The 19,955-nt window shown below is 44.6% G+C and overlaps 1 protein-coding gene across 1 annotated transcript in view; it reads right to left on the bottom strand.

Annotated features, from left to right (window-relative positions):
* Positions 1 to 19,955, bottom strand: part of DOCK2 (dedicator of cytokinesis 2) — a 543,298-nt gene that overhangs the window by 96,996 nt on the left and 426,347 nt on the right. Inside the window, exons 30-32 of the mRNA XM_049874293.1 lie at positions 11,571 to 11,649; positions 746 to 846; positions 587 to 645 (exon numbers count right to left, since the gene is read on the bottom strand). Of these exons, the coding sequence (XP_049730250.1) occupies positions 587 to 645; positions 746 to 846; positions 11,571 to 11,649 (239 nt within the window). The remainder of the gene's footprint in view (positions 1 to 586; positions 646 to 745; positions 847 to 11,570; positions 11,650 to 19,955) is intronic.

The raw sequence follows: 19,955 nt of genomic DNA, 5'->3' as shown, positions 1-19,955 counted from the left end.
TAAATAAAACCTCTTCAGCAGCACAGGCCTGACTCAAACCCTCAGTAAAATTCCCAAGCCCATCCTTCCCTTCCTTCCCCGCATGGGCACCACTGGGCTCACAGATATCCCTGTAGCTCACTGAGGCAAGGACAGATTACAGGGTTACCTTCAGGTTTGAATCATGTCACAAAAGTCCCTCTTCTTCCAAACAATCTGTTCTTCCCCTTGAGGTTGGGGGGTCTCTTGTGGACCACAGCACCACACAAACAGCTGAAAGCAGAACGGCCCACCCACCGGCAGCAAGCTCGCGTGTGATGTGTGAGGATGTGAGCTCAGGTCCCTAACTCAGTCTTGTTAATTCCAGCGTGACTTCTCACCTCTCAGGAGCATCAAGTAGAGGCAGGCTCACAGCGGTTTAGGGGGTGGGTACCCCCTCTCCTTCCCTGTACAATCAGGCACTTATTAAGAACCTGGGGTGCGCAGACCGATCAACTGTTATTTCTAGCTCCCACCGCTGAAACTCCCATGGCCCTCTAACAGATGGTCTTCGAGAAGGAGTTTGGCGTGTGCAGATGTGTCTGTCTGGATGTGTGTGCCTACTCACCAAGCTTGTACCACATATCTCGGATGGAGAAGCCAATTAACCGTCTCATGTCCCCGTACCTAGGGAGAACAAAAACCTCTGCCTCAGGCACCATCTCAGACAATCTCATGAGCTCCCCTCCTCCCAGCCCCCTTTAAGAAATCCAAAAATGCAACCTACTTATCCAGGATTTTGTTGTGCTTGGCGTGCGAGAACTGTTCCAGCTGCAGAGAATCCTGGGTGATAAAAGCCACTGCCAGATGAAAATAGTTGTTCCACAGCTGTAAATGAAAGAGCAAGAAACAGTCATGGAGTGGGTCTGAAGTAGGAAGGCATATTAAATGCTGGGTAATGTGAATAATTTATGAAGATGGCAGAAGACAGAGGCGGAACCAGTTTAATTGTGTGCACTGCAATTTTCTAACTGATGCTGACTCCGAAATTAACATTCAGGCCACAGGCAGCCTGATGGAAGGGATTTCTCTACGTGATAACCACGTCACCTCTTCTGACCACGGGATCTAGGGTGGGGAGAGGATTTTAGGGCTGTTGTTTTGTTTTGCTTTGATTTTGTTTTTGGAAAGACCAATAACCCACCCCAGCTGGGTGCCTGGGTGAGCTGGCTCCTCTGCCCTGGAAGTAGAGGGTGATGAGGGATAGGGGAGTTCAGGGATATGACAGTCTTCCCCATTCTGGAAGTCATCCCTAATTCACCCGACAGCTCAGAGGACAAGCCTGCAATCCATTCTGTCTTAAAATAGTTGGTCTTTTCCTTTCTCTTGGTTTAATGGTTTCCCAGACCTGGAGCATGAACACGGACATGTGCTGGAAAAGCACATTCTCTGGCCCCATCCCTGACCTATTAAATCAGAACCTCGGGGGGCGGGGGGCTGATCTGTGTCTTAACAAGACTTCTGGTGATTCTGAAGCACACTTGCATTTGAGAACCATCGTTGGCCTAGTTTATCTGTAAAAACCAGTCGCTGTTGAGTAGACTCTGGCTCACAGCAATCCCATGTGTGTCAGTAGAATTGTGCTCCACAGGGTTTTCAGTGGCTGATTTTTCAGAAGTAGACTGCCAGGCCTTTCTTCCAAGGTGCCTCTGGATGGACCCCAACCTCCAGCCTTTTTGGCTAGCTGCCAAGGGCATTAACTGCACCACCCAGCAGCTCCAGTTTATATGTAAGCTCGTCATAATTTTAACATTTACGTGGCCTGTATGTGCTAAATGGGAGGAACTAATCCAAGAACCTGCACTGCAGAAGTGTGGTGAGACAAGGCAGGTAAAGGGCTTAGCTCAGTGCCTGGCACATAGCAAGTGCTCGGCGATGTTAGCCACGATGACAGCGATGTCGATGTGGGCTATAGAGCCAGAGAAAGGTAGATCCGAACCAACGTTTTGTTGAGCTTCAGTGAACCCTCCTAGGAAGTAGGGTAACTCTGATACCCACTGCAGAGAGTTACTGTAAAGACTGAGCAAGATAATGTGTTTAAGGCAATACAGTAAGAGCTCAAAAAAAGTCTTATTGTCGCTTTTCTTTTTATTTGAGTGGTTCCTTTGGAACCAAAGCAAATAATAAAGCTTGGTTCCTTGGGTGCTCAAGAGCACTCCTCCCAAGAGTCAAGGCATTACAAGAAGAAGTTGGGGCGAAGACCTCCCAGGACAAAGCCCACCCACTCTAAGCCCCCTCTTAATACTCTGTAACAAGAGGAGGGGTAATGTTACCTGAAGAAATCACCCTGCCATTGAGGCCCTTACCCTTAACTCAAAGATGTTCCTTGCAGGATTCAGAGGACCAAGACCCAGAAAAGGCAGCTCTACATGAATCACAGGCATTATTGCTGCCCCGAGTGTTACTTTCAAATGGGCTCATGGTTCCATATTCAGAGAGGAGAAAAACAAGCACTTCATTCTTGCCATGAGGCAGGCACTTTTCCATACCCCCTCTCCTTTCATCTCTCAAGCCTTGATGGCTATTATTATTCCTACTTTACAGATACGGAGACTGAGGCTCAGAGGAGTTAAATATTTTGCCAAAGGCCACTCAGCTTGTAATATATGCAGCAGAGCTGGCAGGAGTGGCTTACCCAATAAGCAAGATAAGTGTGGGCTTACTTATGTTAATTTATTAATCTGTAGTGAACAATTTCATATTCTCTAGGGTGGATACCTAGGAGTGGACCTGCTTTTCTTTTGACTTCCTTCCTAAAAGATCTTTGTGGACCATGAGGCCATAGATATGTCTCATCTTAGTGGGTCACAAATGGCACACGTAAACCCCTCACTGACAGCGCTCCCATTTCTGCCCCTGGTGCTGTAGAGGAATGACTTTTGGGTCTGAGGACAAGGTATCATGGTCATTGGCTCTGTGCAATGCCCGCAGAGGTGAGCAGTGGCCACAACTAGACACTGCTGGGCACTTGTAATGACCCTGCCCCAAACCTTCTTTGAGTCTTGTTACAGAAGAATCAGGTCCAAATACAATAACCTGCTTTTAAGTCCTCATACAATTTCCTTAGACTCCAGTGTTGTTTTTTTGTTTTTTTTTTTGACCAAATGCCCCATTCTAAGTGGGTCTGTTTGCTCAGACTCTACATGAGCATTTTGGCCCCTTTGGCTTTGCTCACAGTGCTTCTCACACCTGAAGCACCTAAGTCCTATTCTTTCATCAAGGCACAGTTCAAGACCCACTTTGTTCATGGAGCATTTCCAGAGAGAATCCAGACCACATCAGGTCTTCTCAATCCCTTCCTAACTTCAGTAGCACGTATATGCAACCACAGATTTTGGTCCACTCTTCCTCACCTAGCCTTGTGTTCCACTCACTGCTCCATGATGGTATCTTCCAGTGGTTAGGCGCCCAAGCTCCGGCTTTAATACCAGTTGTATCACTTACTAGCTGGGTCACCCTTGACTAGTTCCTTGAACTTTCAGAGCCTCATTTTCCTCAACTGTAAAATGGGAAAAACAATAGTATCTACCACAATGAGTTGTTGTAAGTGTTGGATGAAATAATATAAGCATGAAGATGTCTACCACAGTGCTTGGCACTCTCAGTAAACGGTAATCGTGATGTTGGCGGTGACTATCCTGGTTGTAGAGTATTCACATACTCTGTCTTCTTCAGTTCTAAGTTCTACAAGTGCAAGGGTCCTATCTTCCATTTATATGTATCCCTAATGCCATACTAAGCACAATGGCTTGCATATAGCTGGGCTCCAGAAAATACTGATTGTTTGATGCATTGTTAGAGATATTCTTCAGTTATTTCAGAAGGCTCCAGATTTTTCTTTCCTCCCTGTCCCAAACTGCCAGGTGGCATTCCTACTAAGTGCCCAGCTCAGCTAGCTAAAGGGAGCCATGGGGGCTTTTGCAAAACACAAATTTTGTATGATCCCACTTACATGAAATAGCTGGGATAATGGTTACCAGAGTGGGGAGGGAGGGTAGAAGAAAGAGGGACTCACAACCTAGGGGACACTGAGCTTCTGTTAAGGGTGACAGGGAAATTCAGAAATGGATAATGGTAATAAGGTTGAAACAACATGATAAACATAACTAAGCCCTGGTGACAACAACAGTTAAGCGCTCGGCTGCTAACTAAAAGGTTGGCAGTTCGAACCCACCCAGTGGCTCTTTGGGAGAAAGACCTGGCAACCTGCTTCCATAAGGATTACAGCCTAGAAAACTCTATGGGGCAGTTCTACTCTGTCACGTGGGGTCAATACAATTTTGTGTTTTGCAATTGACTTGACGGCACCCAACAATAGCAACAGCACTGAATTGTACATGGGAAGAATGTTGAAATGGCAAATGATTTGTTACATATATATTTACCACACACACACAAAAAATGCACAGGTCTCTTTTGCTGGAAAAGAGGTAGGGTGATTCCTGATTAGGAACTTAGTATTTTGAAATCACAGGACAATACAGAGTTAGAGCTGGAATGAGTTTAAGGGTCACCTGGTCCAACTTCCTTATTTCACAGATATAGACAGAGAGGTCCAGAAAAATTAAATGGCCACCCAAAGTTATACTGTTAGTGGGTGTAATGAGAATTTAGTCATTTTTCATTAACTTAAAAAAAAAAACTTATGAAAGTAATATATGTTAAAAATAAATGGTAAAACAAGATTATATAATAAAAAGTTATTTTCTTATTTTCCACCCTACCTTCAACCCCAGTCTAAATCCCTAGAAGAAAATACTATTAACTATTTCTTGGATATCATTCTAGAAAATTTGTATGCATAAACAAATATACGTATAGACAGCTTTTTTTTTTTTAGTTTGCTGTACTTTGCTTTTTTCTCTCACCAGCATAACTTGCAAATGTTTCCATATTAGCATAAATAGATCTGCTCCATTCTCTTTTATTGCTCCGTGGTACTCTGCTCTAAGGATGCACTCTCATTAACCAATTCCCTATTTATAGACATTTAGCTTGACTCCAGCTTTTTTTTTTTTTCTCTAGCAACAGTGCTGTAATCGCAGTTCTTGTTTATACATCTTTATGCATGAGAGACTCCATTTGTAGCCTATACTCCTAGGGTTGGAATTGCTAAGTCACGGGGCATATGCAGGTTTTGTTGTTTGTTTGTTGTCGTTGTTTGTTTTCTTAGATGCTATAGGGTTGCCTTCCAAGGTTCAGATCCAATTATCCTCTCCATTATCATGGACAGGTTACCTCCCTGAGCTTCAGTTTCCTCATCTGGAAAATGAGGATAATAGTATCCTCCTAAAGGATATTACTATAAGGACTAAATAAGAAAATCACTGCCTAGTTAACTCCTACTCAATCTTGCGATCTCCACTCAAACATCATTTTTGGGGGAAGACTTCCCAGCTAGCCCAGACTAAAATAGATCCCCCCATTATTCACCCTCATTGCACCCTTTTCACAGCATCTATGACATATTTCAAACAAAATTCATTTATTTTCTGTCTCCTGTCCTGGATGGGAAGACCATGCAGGCAAGAACTTCATCTTTTTCTTTTTTTCTTATTTGTATACAATGTTTATTATTTGGAAACCCTGGTGGCCTGGTGGTTACGTGCTACTGCTGCTAACCGAAAGGTCAGCAGTTTGAATTTGCCAGGCGCTTCTTGGAAACTCTATGGGGTAGTTCTACTCTATCCCGTAGGGTCGCTATGAGTCAGAATCGACTCGATAGCAGCAGGTTTGGGTTTTTTTTTTTTTGGTTTATTATTTATAAGGCATATTTGCAGATGTTATCATATTTGATTTTTTTTAATCGTGGTAAAAATATATAACAAAACATTTGCCAGTTCACTAATTTTTACAGTCATCATGTTGTGCAACTATTGTAACTATTCCAGATTATTCCACCACCGTTAACAGAAACTCAGTGCTCCCTGAGCCATGACTCCCCTCCCCCACCACCACCCCCGGCAACCACTGATAAACTTTGGCCTCTGTGTATTTAACTATTTCATACAAGTGGGATCACACAATATGTGCCCTTTTGTGACTGGCTTATTTTGCTCAGCATAACATTTCAAGGTTCATCCATGTCATTGCATGTCTCAGGACTTTGTTTCTCTTTATGGCTGGTAATATTCCATTGGGTGTACCACATTTTGTTTATCCATTCATCTGTGGAGGGGCATTTAGGTTGTTTCTCTCTTTTGGCTATTGTGAATAGTGCTGCAGTGAACATTGGTGTACAGGGACTTCGAGCCTCTGCTTTCAGGTATTTTGGGTATATATCTAAGAGTGAGATTGCTGGGTCAGGGACATAATCTGTTTATTCAATGTTGTATATCTAGTATCTAGCACCATGAAAAGGAGCTCTGATGGTACAATAGTTAAGTGCTCAGCTACTAACCAAAAGGTCAACAGTAAGGACCCACCAGCAGCCCCATGGGAGAAAAGACCTGGCAATCTGCTTCCATAAAGATTTCAGCCTAGAAAGCCCTATGGGGCAGTTCTACTCTGTCCTATAGGGTCACTATGAGTTGGAATCCACTCAACGGCACACAACAACAGCAACAATATCATGAATACACACACACAACTCAAGCTCAGTAAATATTTATTGAATGAGGACATCAGTGAGCCAAACTCTGCCTGTATTCTTGCTAAAGCCTCCCAAGAAACTGAGCTCTGTATTATTATTATTCTCCGCATTTTAAAGATCGGGAAACTGAGTTCCAGAGAGGGTAAATAAACTTGCCCAAGGTCACACAGATAGAAAATGGCAAAGCTTGTATTCGAATCCATGTTTATCTTACTCCAGTACTGGGGTTCTTAACCACCCTATTCTTCTGCTAACATAGATTTTCTTTTCCTTTCTTGACTTCCTTTAGTCTTTGTTGTTGGTTATGGTTTCCAGTGGTTTATCTGATGTCTCAGTCTTTACAGCAGAAAGAGCAAGGATTTTTAATAGATTTTCTCAATGGCCTCAAATTATGTATATCCCAAATTCTAATTTAAAAAGCTGACACAGTGTAACTGAAATGCAGTTAGTAGCCTTTTCTCTGAGGTACAGAGGCAAGTGGCTGTAGCCATTCTGAGACGCTGTTGATGATACCAGGAATGGAAGGCTTTGGGTGTAGACTCAGGTTAGGGACATTGGGCCTGAGGTTTTCTGGGCCCTTAAGCTGAAGAAGGCAGGGCCAGGGAAGCAGTCCCAAACAAATGTCAGTCTTTCTGCCTGGTGGAGCTGGCCTGCCACAAGTCTCCCTGTGGGGGCACTGTGGGCTTCCTTGGGGCTTCGAGGACTGCTCCTTCTGTATGTGTCTCTCACCTTTTTTGGCAATCCCTGGTCACATTCCCATTATAAAGACCAAGGCTGCCCTCATTCTTCCACCAAAGGCTGGGAATATTCCGGAAGTATTTCATTTCACTGGGTCTCTAAGAGTTGCAATCGACTCCACAGCAATGGGACTGAGGTCTCCAGTGCAGGCTCAAAATATCCCAAGGTGGTCTGGTGTCCAGAAGATGATTCGGAAATGCCTCACTGAACTATCACCAAAACCAAAAACCAAACCCACTGCCGTTGAGTCAATTCTGACTCATGGCAGCCCTATAGGACAGAGTAGAACTGCCCTGTGGGGTTTCCAAGGAGTGCTTGGTGGATTCAAACTGCCGACCTTTGGCTTAGCAGCTGAGCGCTTAACCACTGTGCCATAAAGAGTATAGCCTAGGAAACTCAATGGGGTAGTTCTACTCTGTCCTATAGCATCGCTCTGAGTAGCGCTGCTACGCGAAGGCAACAGGTTTTTGTTTTTGTTTGATGAGTTGGAATCTACTGGACAGCAACTAACACAACAGAACATTAAGACTCCATGATCCTTGAGGGCAGGGCAGTGCTCCCTTTTGCTTCTGAATTCCTCAAAGCATGTTGTAATCGCCTAGACCCATAAGAATTGCCAGTAAACAAAAATCCTTGCTGACCTGAATTGAAAATCCTCTCTTGCTCTTCTCTGACCATGCCAGAGACAGCCCAACACCAAGACCCAGCATCCTGAATGGTACTCAGGAATGCAAATCATTTTAGCCCCAAAGCAGGAAACACCATTTTGTAATCCCAGGTCTTGTCGCCAACAGGATGGCACCCGCAGAGCTTCTTGCTTTCTGCCCTTTGAATCACAGAATCACCGATCCAGAAAAGACATTGGGGATAATCTCATTGCACCCACCCCTCCTCTGGACAGTGGCAGCCAAGGCCAGCAGCGCTTTGTGATGGATGCTGTTCCTGCTGATACTGAATGCATAATTAACGAAAACCGTAAGAAGGAAACCAGAAGTGTTCCAGCCACGGTACAGAGAGCAAATCTATTCTCACACGGGGTGAGGAGAAGGTAGGCGAACACCGATAAGGTTGAAAAATGATCCTGTGGTTGAGTGCTTTTCAATAAATATCTGTGGAAGCCTCATTAGAAAAACAGACTTATTTTACCTTGTGATGCTGGCCACTTTCCCGTTTTACAGAATCTTGTGGGTGTGACAGCCCCAGGCAATGTTGTGGTGGCAAAAAAGATGCCTCCTGACTGTCCTGTTTTTCAGTAACTGAAGTATGAGTTCCCAGCTCTGATACATATAGGGCCATGATGGTAATAATAACACTAATAACAACAATAGCAGTTATGATAATTATAATTATAGCTAAAATTTACTGAATGGCTATTGTGTTCTTGGCATTATTCTAAGTGCTTTACACAAATTATTTCTTACAATAATCCAATGAGATATGTATTATTAGTAGCCTAATTCAATGATGAGGGAACCCTGGCACAGAAAGGTGAAGTAATTAGCCCGAGATCACACAGCTGGTAAACACGAACCTTCCATCTACGAAACTCCCACTTCTCTGGGCATCTTTCAGCTGCAGGCTTTCTTTCAGAAAAACAGGCTAAAGCCTAAGAATGGCATGAAGGACTGAAGCTAGGCAGAGCTTGCAAAATGCCCCCCTTAGACCGTGGAGGAGAGCAGGAGCCAGGAACGCAGGTCCCAAGCTGTAATTGCTGACACCCACACTGAGGTGAACAAACCAGCCTCCAGTTTTATGGCCCAAACACTACCTTGCTGCTGGCCCCTAGGTGTGTTGTTCCAAGCTGCTCCTCCAAAAAGCAATGGCCTTATTAACTTCCCAGAACATGCCTATAAACAGAGCCTGCAGGTATCTGGGCCACATTTGGAAAGGAATCAAACACTTTCCTAATTGAAAATAGCCAAAGTGACATGGTTTTCTTTCTTTTTTTACCTCCCCATATCAAGGATTTATAATCCCAGGTACAATTCTAACCCAGACCCTGCCCAGCAGTTCAGCCCAACACAGTGGTGAAACCCCATATAGAATGTGTGTGGTCGTGGTTATCCATGTGGGCTTTGGTCTCAGCCACCACTGGGTGATAGTCCTCTCTGTACTGACGTGCTGTGTGACTTCAGCTTATCTACTCAATGCCTCTGAGTCTTAGTTCCTGCATCTTAAATGAAAAAAACCATAGGGTTTTCAATGGCTGATATTTTCTGAAGTAGATCACCAGGTCCTTCTTTCAAAGTGCTTCTGGGCGGACTTGAACCTCCAACTTTTCGGTAAGCACCCAAGTGCATTAACCCTTTGCACCACCCAGGGACTTCCAGTAATAGCAAAAGCAATAGTAACAACAACTAACTTGTAGGGTAGTTGTAAAGACTGAGAAAGAAAATGCCTATAAAGTGCATCTCATGAGATCTGGCACATAGAAGCCATAGTAAATGGCACTTACTCCTTTCATCATTGTTATTATTATAGTTCAGTTGCCTGATGTGAATGGAAGGTAGTGTGAGAGGGTCTTGTTCAAAGATCACATTCATCTTCTCAGGTCAACAAATACTTGTAGGCTAGCGCTGTCCAGCAAGATGAGTCTCAGGCCTCAGCCCAGAAAGCACCTCCCCAAGGAGACCTACTATGTGCCAGGAACAGCGACCACAGTCCCTGTGAGCACAAGGTCTTTGCACTCACAAAGCCTATGTCCTGCTGGAGAGAGCATGCATGTAGACCAGCAAGGAAGCTGATTTCAAACAGTGTTGAATGCTATGAAGAGATGACAGCAGGCTAAATGTGATTTGAAATGACTGTAGGATTGGTGGGGGAGCCTCAGAGAAGAGTAGGGGGGCCTCCTTGAGGAGCCAGCATTTGAATGGAAACTAGTTGGACCTTACAAGTGAATTGTCCCAGCAAGCACCTTGGCACGTTCCAGTTCTGGAAAACACTAGGAAGTAGAAAGGGCAGGTGTTGTTAGCATTTTACAGATGAGTCAACTAAGGCATGGATATAGTCCACGCCTTGCCTGAGGTTGCTCAGCAGGCCAGAGGCAAAACCCCAGGTAGGAACCAGCACCTCAGAGGAGCAGCTGGACTGCACCATGGCCTTGGTTCACTGGGCTTGGTTCACTGGGCTCAGTGACTGTACTGAACATTCACTCTACAAGAGACCCTGGGGACCTGTGACTTCCCGGAAGGGGCCCTTTTGGGGACTTCTCACTCATAACTCCAGCCAGGGGTAGCAATCTGAACTTTGCCACAAGGCTTTGAGGAGTTGGCTCTTCTTAGGCCTGCACTTTGTATAGGTGTGTCACTTTGTGTGCCCCAGGGGTATGCTCTTAGGCCCCTTAATCTCACAGAGGAGTCCATTTGTTCAGCTGCTAACAGAAAGGTTGGAGGTTCAGGTTCACCTAGAAACACTTTGTGAGAGAAAGGCCAGGTGATTGACTTCTGAAAAACCAGCCATTGAAAACCCCATGGAGCACAGTTGTACTCTCACACACATGGGTCTGCCATGAGCTGGAACCGACTCAACGGCAACTGAGGGGAAAAAAAAATCTCACCAAGGCCCCAACTCTTAGCTGAGCACTAAAATGACTTTTGAAGGAATCAGGAAGCCACAGAGCTGTGTTTGGAAGTTTTATTGTAAATCATTTTTCAGTGTTGAAGAGTGGCTCTGTTTCTAGGCTCCAGTGAATACAAAAGTAAGAAAATATGATACGATTTTAAAAGGTGGCACCCACTCTGACAGTGAATAAATGCATGTCTCCTCTTTAGCACAAGGTCCATTAAGCAGTCACATTTGCATAGGCTGCTCAGTTAAAACCAAAAACAAACAAAAAATCCAATCGCTTTGCCATGGAGTTGATTCTGACTCATAGAGACCCTACAGGACAGAGTAGAACTGCCCCACAGGGTTTCCAAGGCTGTAATCTTTATGGAAGCAGACTTTCACATCGTTCTCCCAGGGAGCAGCTGGTGGGTTCAAACCTATAACCTGTTTTTAGAAGCTGAGCACTTAACCACTGTAGCACCAGGGCTCCTTTGCTGCTCAGTTAATGACTGTTTAATCAAGGGCCTGGTACCAAAGCCCTGAGTACTTCCCTCCTGCCCACACTCCTCTCTGTAAACCCCAGAGACTCTGCACATCATGTGTTAGCTCTGGGGTGGGTCTGAGAGAGCACTCAGCCCAGGGAAACCCAAGAGCAGCTCTGGTGCCCAACACTCACCTGGAACTCAAAGTTCATGTGTTCCAGAAACTTCTGGTTCATGGTTTCTGCAAACTTGTTGATAGCTCTCAGGAAGACCCTGGAAGAGGGGAGAAGATCACCAGGCCATCTCAGCATGTTCCTTGAGGCACCCCTTCCCCTGCTCCAGAACAAAATTCCAAAGACCAAATGATGATTCAGAAGGTCAGCTGACCCAGATTAATACCTGCTCACACTCTGGGCCTGGGGCCATGCTTGTCTTGTAAGAACTCAAGAACTACCTGTTTGGTTTCCTTTTGAAAAATTGTATTGTCTCTTTTTTTAAGATCTTACAAGCTCATGGCAGAAAATGCATGCCACCCAGAGAGATATAAAGAGAAATCCCCCTCCCAAAACAAAGAGCACCAAACAACAGACCATATCATCCAACACACCAAATAACAGGCCATATCATCCAGAGAAACCCATCATTGAGATTTTGATGAACATAATTTCAAAGGTCTCCCTAGACGCATATACACGAATGATATTTTAAGTACATCATTTTGATAAATGAGATCACATGAAAAATGCTGTTTCATAACCTGCCTTTTTTACTCAACAATAAATTGTGGTGTTCCTTCCATGCCAATGAACACAGATATACATCATCCTTCTTAATCACTGAGGAGCACTCCACTGTGTAGATGGATTGCTATGTATTTAACTGGTTTCTTATTGATGGCTCTGTATGTCGTTTCTCAGCTTCTTCTGTCGTAAACAATGCTCCAATGATCACCCTTCTGTGTACACCTTGTACTCGTCTCCAGTTTTCCCCTTGGAGTGGTAATACTGGTCAAATGCTACACGCATTTAACATCCTGGGACCTGCTGTCAAGTTGTGTTTCTCCTTAAATGTCTTCCTTTCTATCTCCTTCCTCATCGCTAAACCCTACTAACTGCTCTTGAAACATCCTAATCTCTTGCCCCTTCAACCTCAAGGGCAACTTGCCCTAAGGGGCAGCTCCAGTCACATCCAGCACGTACTTCGATGGTTCCTTACTGCCCACAGGGTAAGTCCAAACTCTTTCACTTGACAGTCAATGCTCCCCATGACTGGACCCTGTTATGGGTTCAGTTGTGTCCCCATAAACCTGTGTTGGAATCCTAACCCTTACACCTGTGGGGAATCTCCTTTGGAAACAGGGTTTTCTTTGTTATGTTAATGAGGCCATCCCAGTGTAGGGTGTATACTAAACTTAATCCCTTGTGAGTTATAAAAAGAGCATCACAGACACAGAGGAAGACAGACGCCATGTGAGGATCATCTACAAGCCAAGGAACACCCAGGAGTACCGAGAAGGAAGGAATCAACACGGCCTAGACCCTGATTTGCACTCTTAGCCTCCAGAACTGTGAGAAAATAAGTTTCTGTTCTTTAAAGCAACCCACTTGTAGTATTACTATTATAGCAATGCTAGGAAAGTAAGACAAACCCCAGCCTTTCTTTTCAGGCTCATTTCTCACTAGTACCCTATGCTTCTAGTTGTTTCCTGAGTACATGCTCTTTCTTTGTATAGAATATCCTGCTCCCTCTCATCTCTAGGTGTCAAAATTCTGCCTATCCCTCATGGTCCAGGTTGAAAGAGTCCTTCTTCATGGACTCTCTAACCATTGTCCCTAGCTTTAAGAGGTTTCTGCTTCATCTCGATCTTTGAGGTTGGTTCCTGCACCTCTTTTACTCCCATACTTTACACTCTAGCTGTCTGAATGCAGAAACCTCGCTTTTTTTAAACTATGAGCTTCTTTAGGACAGGGTCTCCTACACCTTCGTGTCCCTCAAAGGATACTCATTGCAATTTCCCTCCCAGTATTCATTATGGTCTAGGATGATTCATTTGTGACTTAGTAACATCTGTTTCCAACACTGGACTGTATTTCCCTTAGGATCAGAAGCTCCCTCCATGATGTCATCTACTCTCCCATCTACATGCCTTTGACTCCTAGATTTATACCTCTATCCCTGACCTCTTCCCTGAATTCCAGGCTTGTAGTCCAGCTCTCTACATCCCTACTTGAATGACTAATAGGAATCTCAAACTTAATATGTCAAACACTAAGGGCGGTATAAACAGTTAATGTTCAGCTGCTAACCTAAATTTTGGAGGTTTGAGTCCAACCAGCAGTGCCTCAGATGAAGGGCATAGCAATCTGTTTCCAAAATATCAGCCAATGAAAACCTTATGGAGCACAGTTCTACTCTGACATACACAGGGTCGCCATAAGTTGACTTGACAGCAAGTGGGTTTTTTAATACTCCCTTATCCTCGCCTCAATAGTTCTTTCTGTGGCCTTCTCATTTCAGTGAAGGACAACTCCATTATTTCAATTACTCATGGGAAACAAACAAGCAAAAACCTTGGTATCATCCTTGGCTTTTCCCTTTTTCTCACATCCAATACCTGGTCTGTCAACAAATCCTATTAGCTGTACTTTCAAAATATATCCAGAATTTGACTATTTTTCATTGCTCCAAAATGGACAAAGGACAAGGAGCAGCTACCACCACAAACCTGACCCAAGCCACCATCACTTCTCTCCTGGATTTCACAGTAGCTTCCTAACTGCCATGTGTCCAACTGCAGCCAAGTCTCTACTGGTGTGTGTGTTTGTAAAATCTTAAGAGGCCAGAGGCTTGATCTTACCCATACCACTGTCTATCACTTTCGATTAGCAGTGGACAATCAAGAACTCTTTGTCTATGGAGTGTCTGGTCTAGAGAAAACACCTGTTGCCCTACTTGACACAGGATGAGAACCAATAAAGGAAGTACTGATGAGCAGGTTACTGTCTGCTCAAGTCTGCTTGAGAAACTCTGGCTGTATAGGAGGCACCTCCACCTCACAGGTGTCACTCCAGGTGAGGAAGTTGGGCTGTTTGAAAGTTGCTCCTCTGGGCATTAAGTCTCTGATACTTCTAGTCTGGCCTACAGGTAGGCCTTGTGCTGTCCTGCAGCCAGAGAAAGGCAGAGGTAGGAAGCCCTGAGGATGCATGCGAAACACCCACTGAGATTGCACGTCTATTTTGGGTGGGTAAGAGTGTAGGGGGAGTCCCTTTGTGATGCAATTGATATATGTGTCTGGCTGCTAACAAAATAGTTGGAAGTTCAAGTCTACCCAGAGGCTTCTCACAAGAAAGGCCTGATAATCTGCTTCAAAAAATCAGCCATCAAAAACCCTGTGGAGCATGGTTCTACTCCGACACACATGGGGCTGCCATGAGTCAGAGCTGACTTGATGGCAGCTGTTTTTTTTTAAGTTCGTAGGAAGGGCACCTATAGCATCTGCTACATTTGGCACTGTCTGTGAGGAGCACTGGGTCAGGTGTTCATTAAACACTTAAATGGATGTTGAACAAAGAAGGTATTGGGAGCACAGGATTTGGACACACACGTGCACACACAACTGGATATGATTTCTGGCTTTGCCACTTCCCAGCTGGGCAAATTTGAGACACATGAACACCTGCCTCTGAAGTCTCAGTTTCCTCACTTGTGAAATAGCAGTAATGTGACCCCTTTTGTAGGGTTTAATGGGCAAACGCACACCAAGTGGGAACACAGTGCCTGGCACATGGGAACAACCCGTGGGCACTACAGCAACATGGTAGCTACGACTGGTGCAGACCCTTTGGATCGCTTCATTCTGCTTCCAAAGGCACGTACAGGGGCCAACAGCAAAATGGACAGACAGAGGACAAGGAGCCGCCAGCCACCAGGTTGGAGGCAGGCAGGACCATGTGAAGGCCAAAATTAAAATCCAACCAAATCCGCCACCCCGTCAGGCTGTCATGAAGTGAGATTTCTTGGGTTTTGCTTTTCTGCCATCTGCGAACACACCTTTGAAAAAATCTATCTTTTTTTCTTAAAGATTAGTTATCTGATTCCCCAGATGGAAATGCACTGAGTGGCTGTTGTCTTATGTACAGGCCTCTCAGAATCTCTAATACGATGCTGAAAAGAGAGGTTTTACACATTCTCAGCAGCAGGAAAGCTATCAGCAGTTCCAGGACCAGTCATTGTTTTGGTTGTCAGTCTAAACTTGACTTTGGTTCTCAGCGGCAAGTCCTATGACCAAGAATTGGTCAGTCCCTATGCTGATGACGAGATTGGCCACAGTTAGGGTATGGGGGAAGTAAATCAAAGTTCCTCCCTCTCTCTGGATTCTTCCATCTCTATACTCTGGGAATCAGAATATTACTAAACTTTGGGTTTGGGTTGGGAAATACAGGCCTTTATCCCCTCACATATTCCTTCTTTTCTGCCTTCGTTCCTTCCTTCTTTTTTCTCTCTTTCTTTTAATTTTAATAATTGTGCTTAAGCCTAAGGATAACATGACGAAGTGGATCGGAATGAACACACACTCAACTCTTTCTGTCACTCTCATTGACAATGAAATCGCACTGCAGAAAACAATATTTATTATCAGATCTCCACCTCACGCTTCCTGCATCTCATCTGTGATGTTTAGCAGGCTACAGATCAAGAAAAATCACAGCCACAGCTGCCAAGGGCTGACTATGTGCTAGGCTCTGTGATAAGTGCTTTACCTGGGTTCTTCTCTTTCTTTCTTTTAATTCTCACATCATTAACCCTGTGAATTAGATATTGCTTCCATTTTAGAGATGCGACTTTAGGTAACTCTCCCAACGACACAGCCAGTACATGTAGAACAAGAATTTAAACAAAGGTACCCTGCTTTTAGAGCCTAGAAACTTAGCTCCTGTGCTATTCTGTCCACAAGGAAATCTCTAGAATTCTTTTCAATCCAAACTATGAGCTCATTTTATTAATAACCACAATGATAGAAACATCGATAGTTAACATTTATATGCCTTGTGCTAAGTGCTCTACAGACATTATTTCACTTAATTTTACAAATCGGGGTAGTTATTACTGATATATTCATTTAACAGACAAGGAAACTGAGCTTCAGAAAGGTCAATTTTTTTCATGTTCACACAGCTAATAAGTGTCAGAGTCCAGACCCAATTTTGAGTTTCATTTTTCTCTAAAGCCTTTGCAATGACTCACAAGGATATACCAGCTACTTAGAAGATCAGGGCTAGACATGCTCCTATGCAGACCCACCATGCACAGAGCCCCTTCTCACTCTGTTCTATATCATCTTGCTGCCTTGATGACACACCACTGGGCCCAGGACCAGCAGTTGACTCAGACAGTCTTTATGGGCCGGCCTCAGCCTGTGAGCAGTCATATATGCAAGAGTTCCACCCAGTGGGAGCACCCAACACCGGGTAGTAGTAGATCAAATTCTTTTAGGGAGTCCAAGATCAGGACAGCCAGAAAGAATACAATGGCCCAGCATGGGCCAGAAGTAGAGAGAACACAGAGAGGGAGGGCCTTGAGTAGAAGCCAGGAGCAGATGAGTCCGTGGGGAAGCAGAAGCCATGTGCAAAAGGGCAGGGAACAGAGAATTCAGCTGCTGCAAGTAGGGAGAAGGTGGCAGAAGGAGGGACCAAACCCTGGTTGCATCCTGAAAACTGCTCCGCATGCAACTGGCTCCAATCCTTCATTTCCTGCTTCCCTTCACACCACAAACCTTACAGAACGCTCCTTAGAAGCAATGATGGAGAGACTTTGTCTCATATACTTGGGACGTGTTATCAGGAGGGATCAGTCCCTGGAGAAGGGCGTCATGCTTGGTAGAGGGTCAGTGGAAAAATGTTAGACCCTCAGTGAGATGGACTGACACAATGGCTGCAACAATGAGCTCAAGTATAACGATGAAGATGAGGATGGGGCAGAACTTGGCAGTGCTGAGTTCTCTTGTATATAGGGTCACCGTGAGTCAGAATCAACTCGATGGCACCTGACAACAACTCACATCACAGACCAGATCCTCATTGGCTGAGGCAGCTAATACTGTCTATGTGTTGCCTCCTGAGTAAGCCCAAAGATACCATATGCACCACTCCCTGGGCTGAACCCAGGGCGGAAACCTCACACAGACACCTGCAGGTGCTGAAGCAAGCTTGTCCAGATCACATTCCCACCAGACCACTCTTCAGCACTCTGACCTTGCTTGACCTCTGTGAATCTCAACATCCCCAACTGTAAAATGAGCTGTGTGTGAAGATTAATCAAGATACAGTAGATGAAGTCAGTGGCCCAGTGCCTCAGCACATAGACATTCTCAATACATATCAGTTGTTGTGGTTAGCTGCCATTAAGTCATCCCTGACTCATGATGACCCCATGCACAAGGGAACAAAACACTGTTCAGCTCTGGGCCATTCCCAATGATCAGCTGTGGATCAGATTGTTGTGATCCATGGCGTTTTCATTGGCTGATGTTTGAAGTAGATCGCCAGGCCTTTCTAGTTTGTCTTAGTCTAGAAGCTCCGCTAAAACCTGTTCAGCATCATAGCAAGCCTCTACTGACAGACAGGTGGTGGCTGCACATGAGGTGCATTGGCTGGGAATCAAACCTGGGTTTCCCACATGGAAGGTGAGAATTCTACCATTGAACCACTACTGTCTCCACTGCTGTTGTTACAGTTATCATGAACTGCCTGGTCCCCTCTTAGCTCTGCAACAGGAGGATCCAGGGCTGATAATTCTCCCAGATGTGATAACACATTACCCACCCATGTCCATAGGCTGTATGATGTGAATTAAAGAGGGTATTCCCTCTTGGGTGAGAATCATCAAGGGAGGGAGAGGGCCCCTCTGAATCCCATTCTTCTTGCCCTGTGGGTCATGGGATGTAGTTGATTCTACTGGTCGGAGCTGTAAGATGGAAATAAAAGAGCTGGCAAGGAAAAGGGAGCTCTTATCCCTTGCTTTCTGGCCCCGAGAAATCCATTCTTCCAGAGCCTTTAAGCCACTTCCCTCACAATACACAAAATAGTCCATGCCCAAGAGGTCAGAGTGAATCAGCAGATTCCAGCTCAGTGTCAGGGACATGTCTAGGCCCCAGGTGACCCTGACACTTCCCATGAAACTCAGGATTCCAGACAGGATTCAGGGGGCTCCTGGAATCCAGAAGCCTGCTGCAAGCCAGACATCAGAAATTAGGTATGCTATGCTAGCTAAAGAAACCATGGAGAGGCCTCCCTCTGAGCAATGTGGATTGTAGGAGATGGGGACTACAAAAAGGAAAGGAGTCACTACTAATTAAGGTCCACCATCCATCTATCCCTGGTGATGGAGTGGTTAAGAGCTGGGCTGCTAACCAAAAGGCTGGAGGTTCGAATCCACCAGCTGCTCCTTGGAAACCCTATGGGGCAGTTCTACTCTGTCCTATAGGGTTGCCATGAGCCGGAGGAATCGAGGTGACAGCAAAGGTGTCATGGATTGAATTGTGTCCCTCCAAAATATCTGTCAACTTGGCTAGGCCATGATCCCCAGTATTATGTGATTGTCCCCCATTTTGTCATCTGATGTGATTTTCTTATGTGTTATAAATCCTACTCTATGATGTTAATGCGCTGGGATTAGTGGCAGTTATGTTAATAAGACAGGACTCAATCTACAAGATTTGGTTGTGTTTCAAACCAATTTCTTTTGAGATACAAAAGAGAGAATCGAGCAGAGAGACATGGGGACCTCATACCACCAAGAAACAAGAGCCGGGAGAATAGCACTTCCTTTGGACCTGGGGTCCCTGTGCTGAGAAGCTCCTCGACCACGGAAGAGAGATGACAAGGACCTTCCTCCAGAGATAACAGAGAGAAGGACTTCCCTTGGAGCTGACTCACTGAATTTGGACTTGTAACCTACTAGATTGCAAGAGAATGAATTTCTCTTTGTTAAAGCCATCCATTTGTGATATTTCTGTTATAGCAGCACTAGATGACTAAGACAACTTTTTTTTTTTTTTTACCCATCTGTCAGTTTGTCGCACTGTGGTAGCTGGTGTGTTGCTATGATGCTGGAAGATATGCCACCAGTATCTCAAATACCAGCAAGGTCACTCATGGTGGATGGATTTCAACGGAGCTTCTAGACTAAGATAGGCTAGGAAGAAAGTGATCTACTTCTGAAAATTAGCCAACAAAAAATTATATATAACACAAAATATTGTCTGAATTGCTTGCTTTGGGCAGGTCATCAGGAGGGATCAATTGCTGAAGGAGGACATCGTGTTTGCTGAAGTAGGGTGTTACGGATTGAATTGTGTCCCCCCAGAATGTGTGTCAACTTGGCTAGGCCATGAGTCCCAGTATTGTGTGATTGTCCTCCATTTTGTGATCCGATGTTATTATCCTATGTGTTGTAAATCTTACCTCTATAATGTTAACGAGGCAGGGTTAGAGGCAGTTATTTTAATGAGGCAGAACACAATATATGGGATTAGGCTGTATCTTATGTCAATCTCTTTTGAGATATTAAAGAGAGAAGCG

The sequence above is a fragment of the Elephas maximus genome, chromosome 2 (assembly GCF_024166365.1).
Source record: "Elephas maximus indicus isolate mEleMax1 chromosome 2, mEleMax1 primary haplotype, whole genome shotgun sequence".
NCBI classification, from domain to species: domain Eukaryota; kingdom Metazoa; phylum Chordata; class Mammalia; order Proboscidea; family Elephantidae; genus Elephas; species Elephas maximus.
Note: the sequence above shows the minus strand (reverse complement) of the source record. Positions and strands in the feature narration are given on the sequence as shown.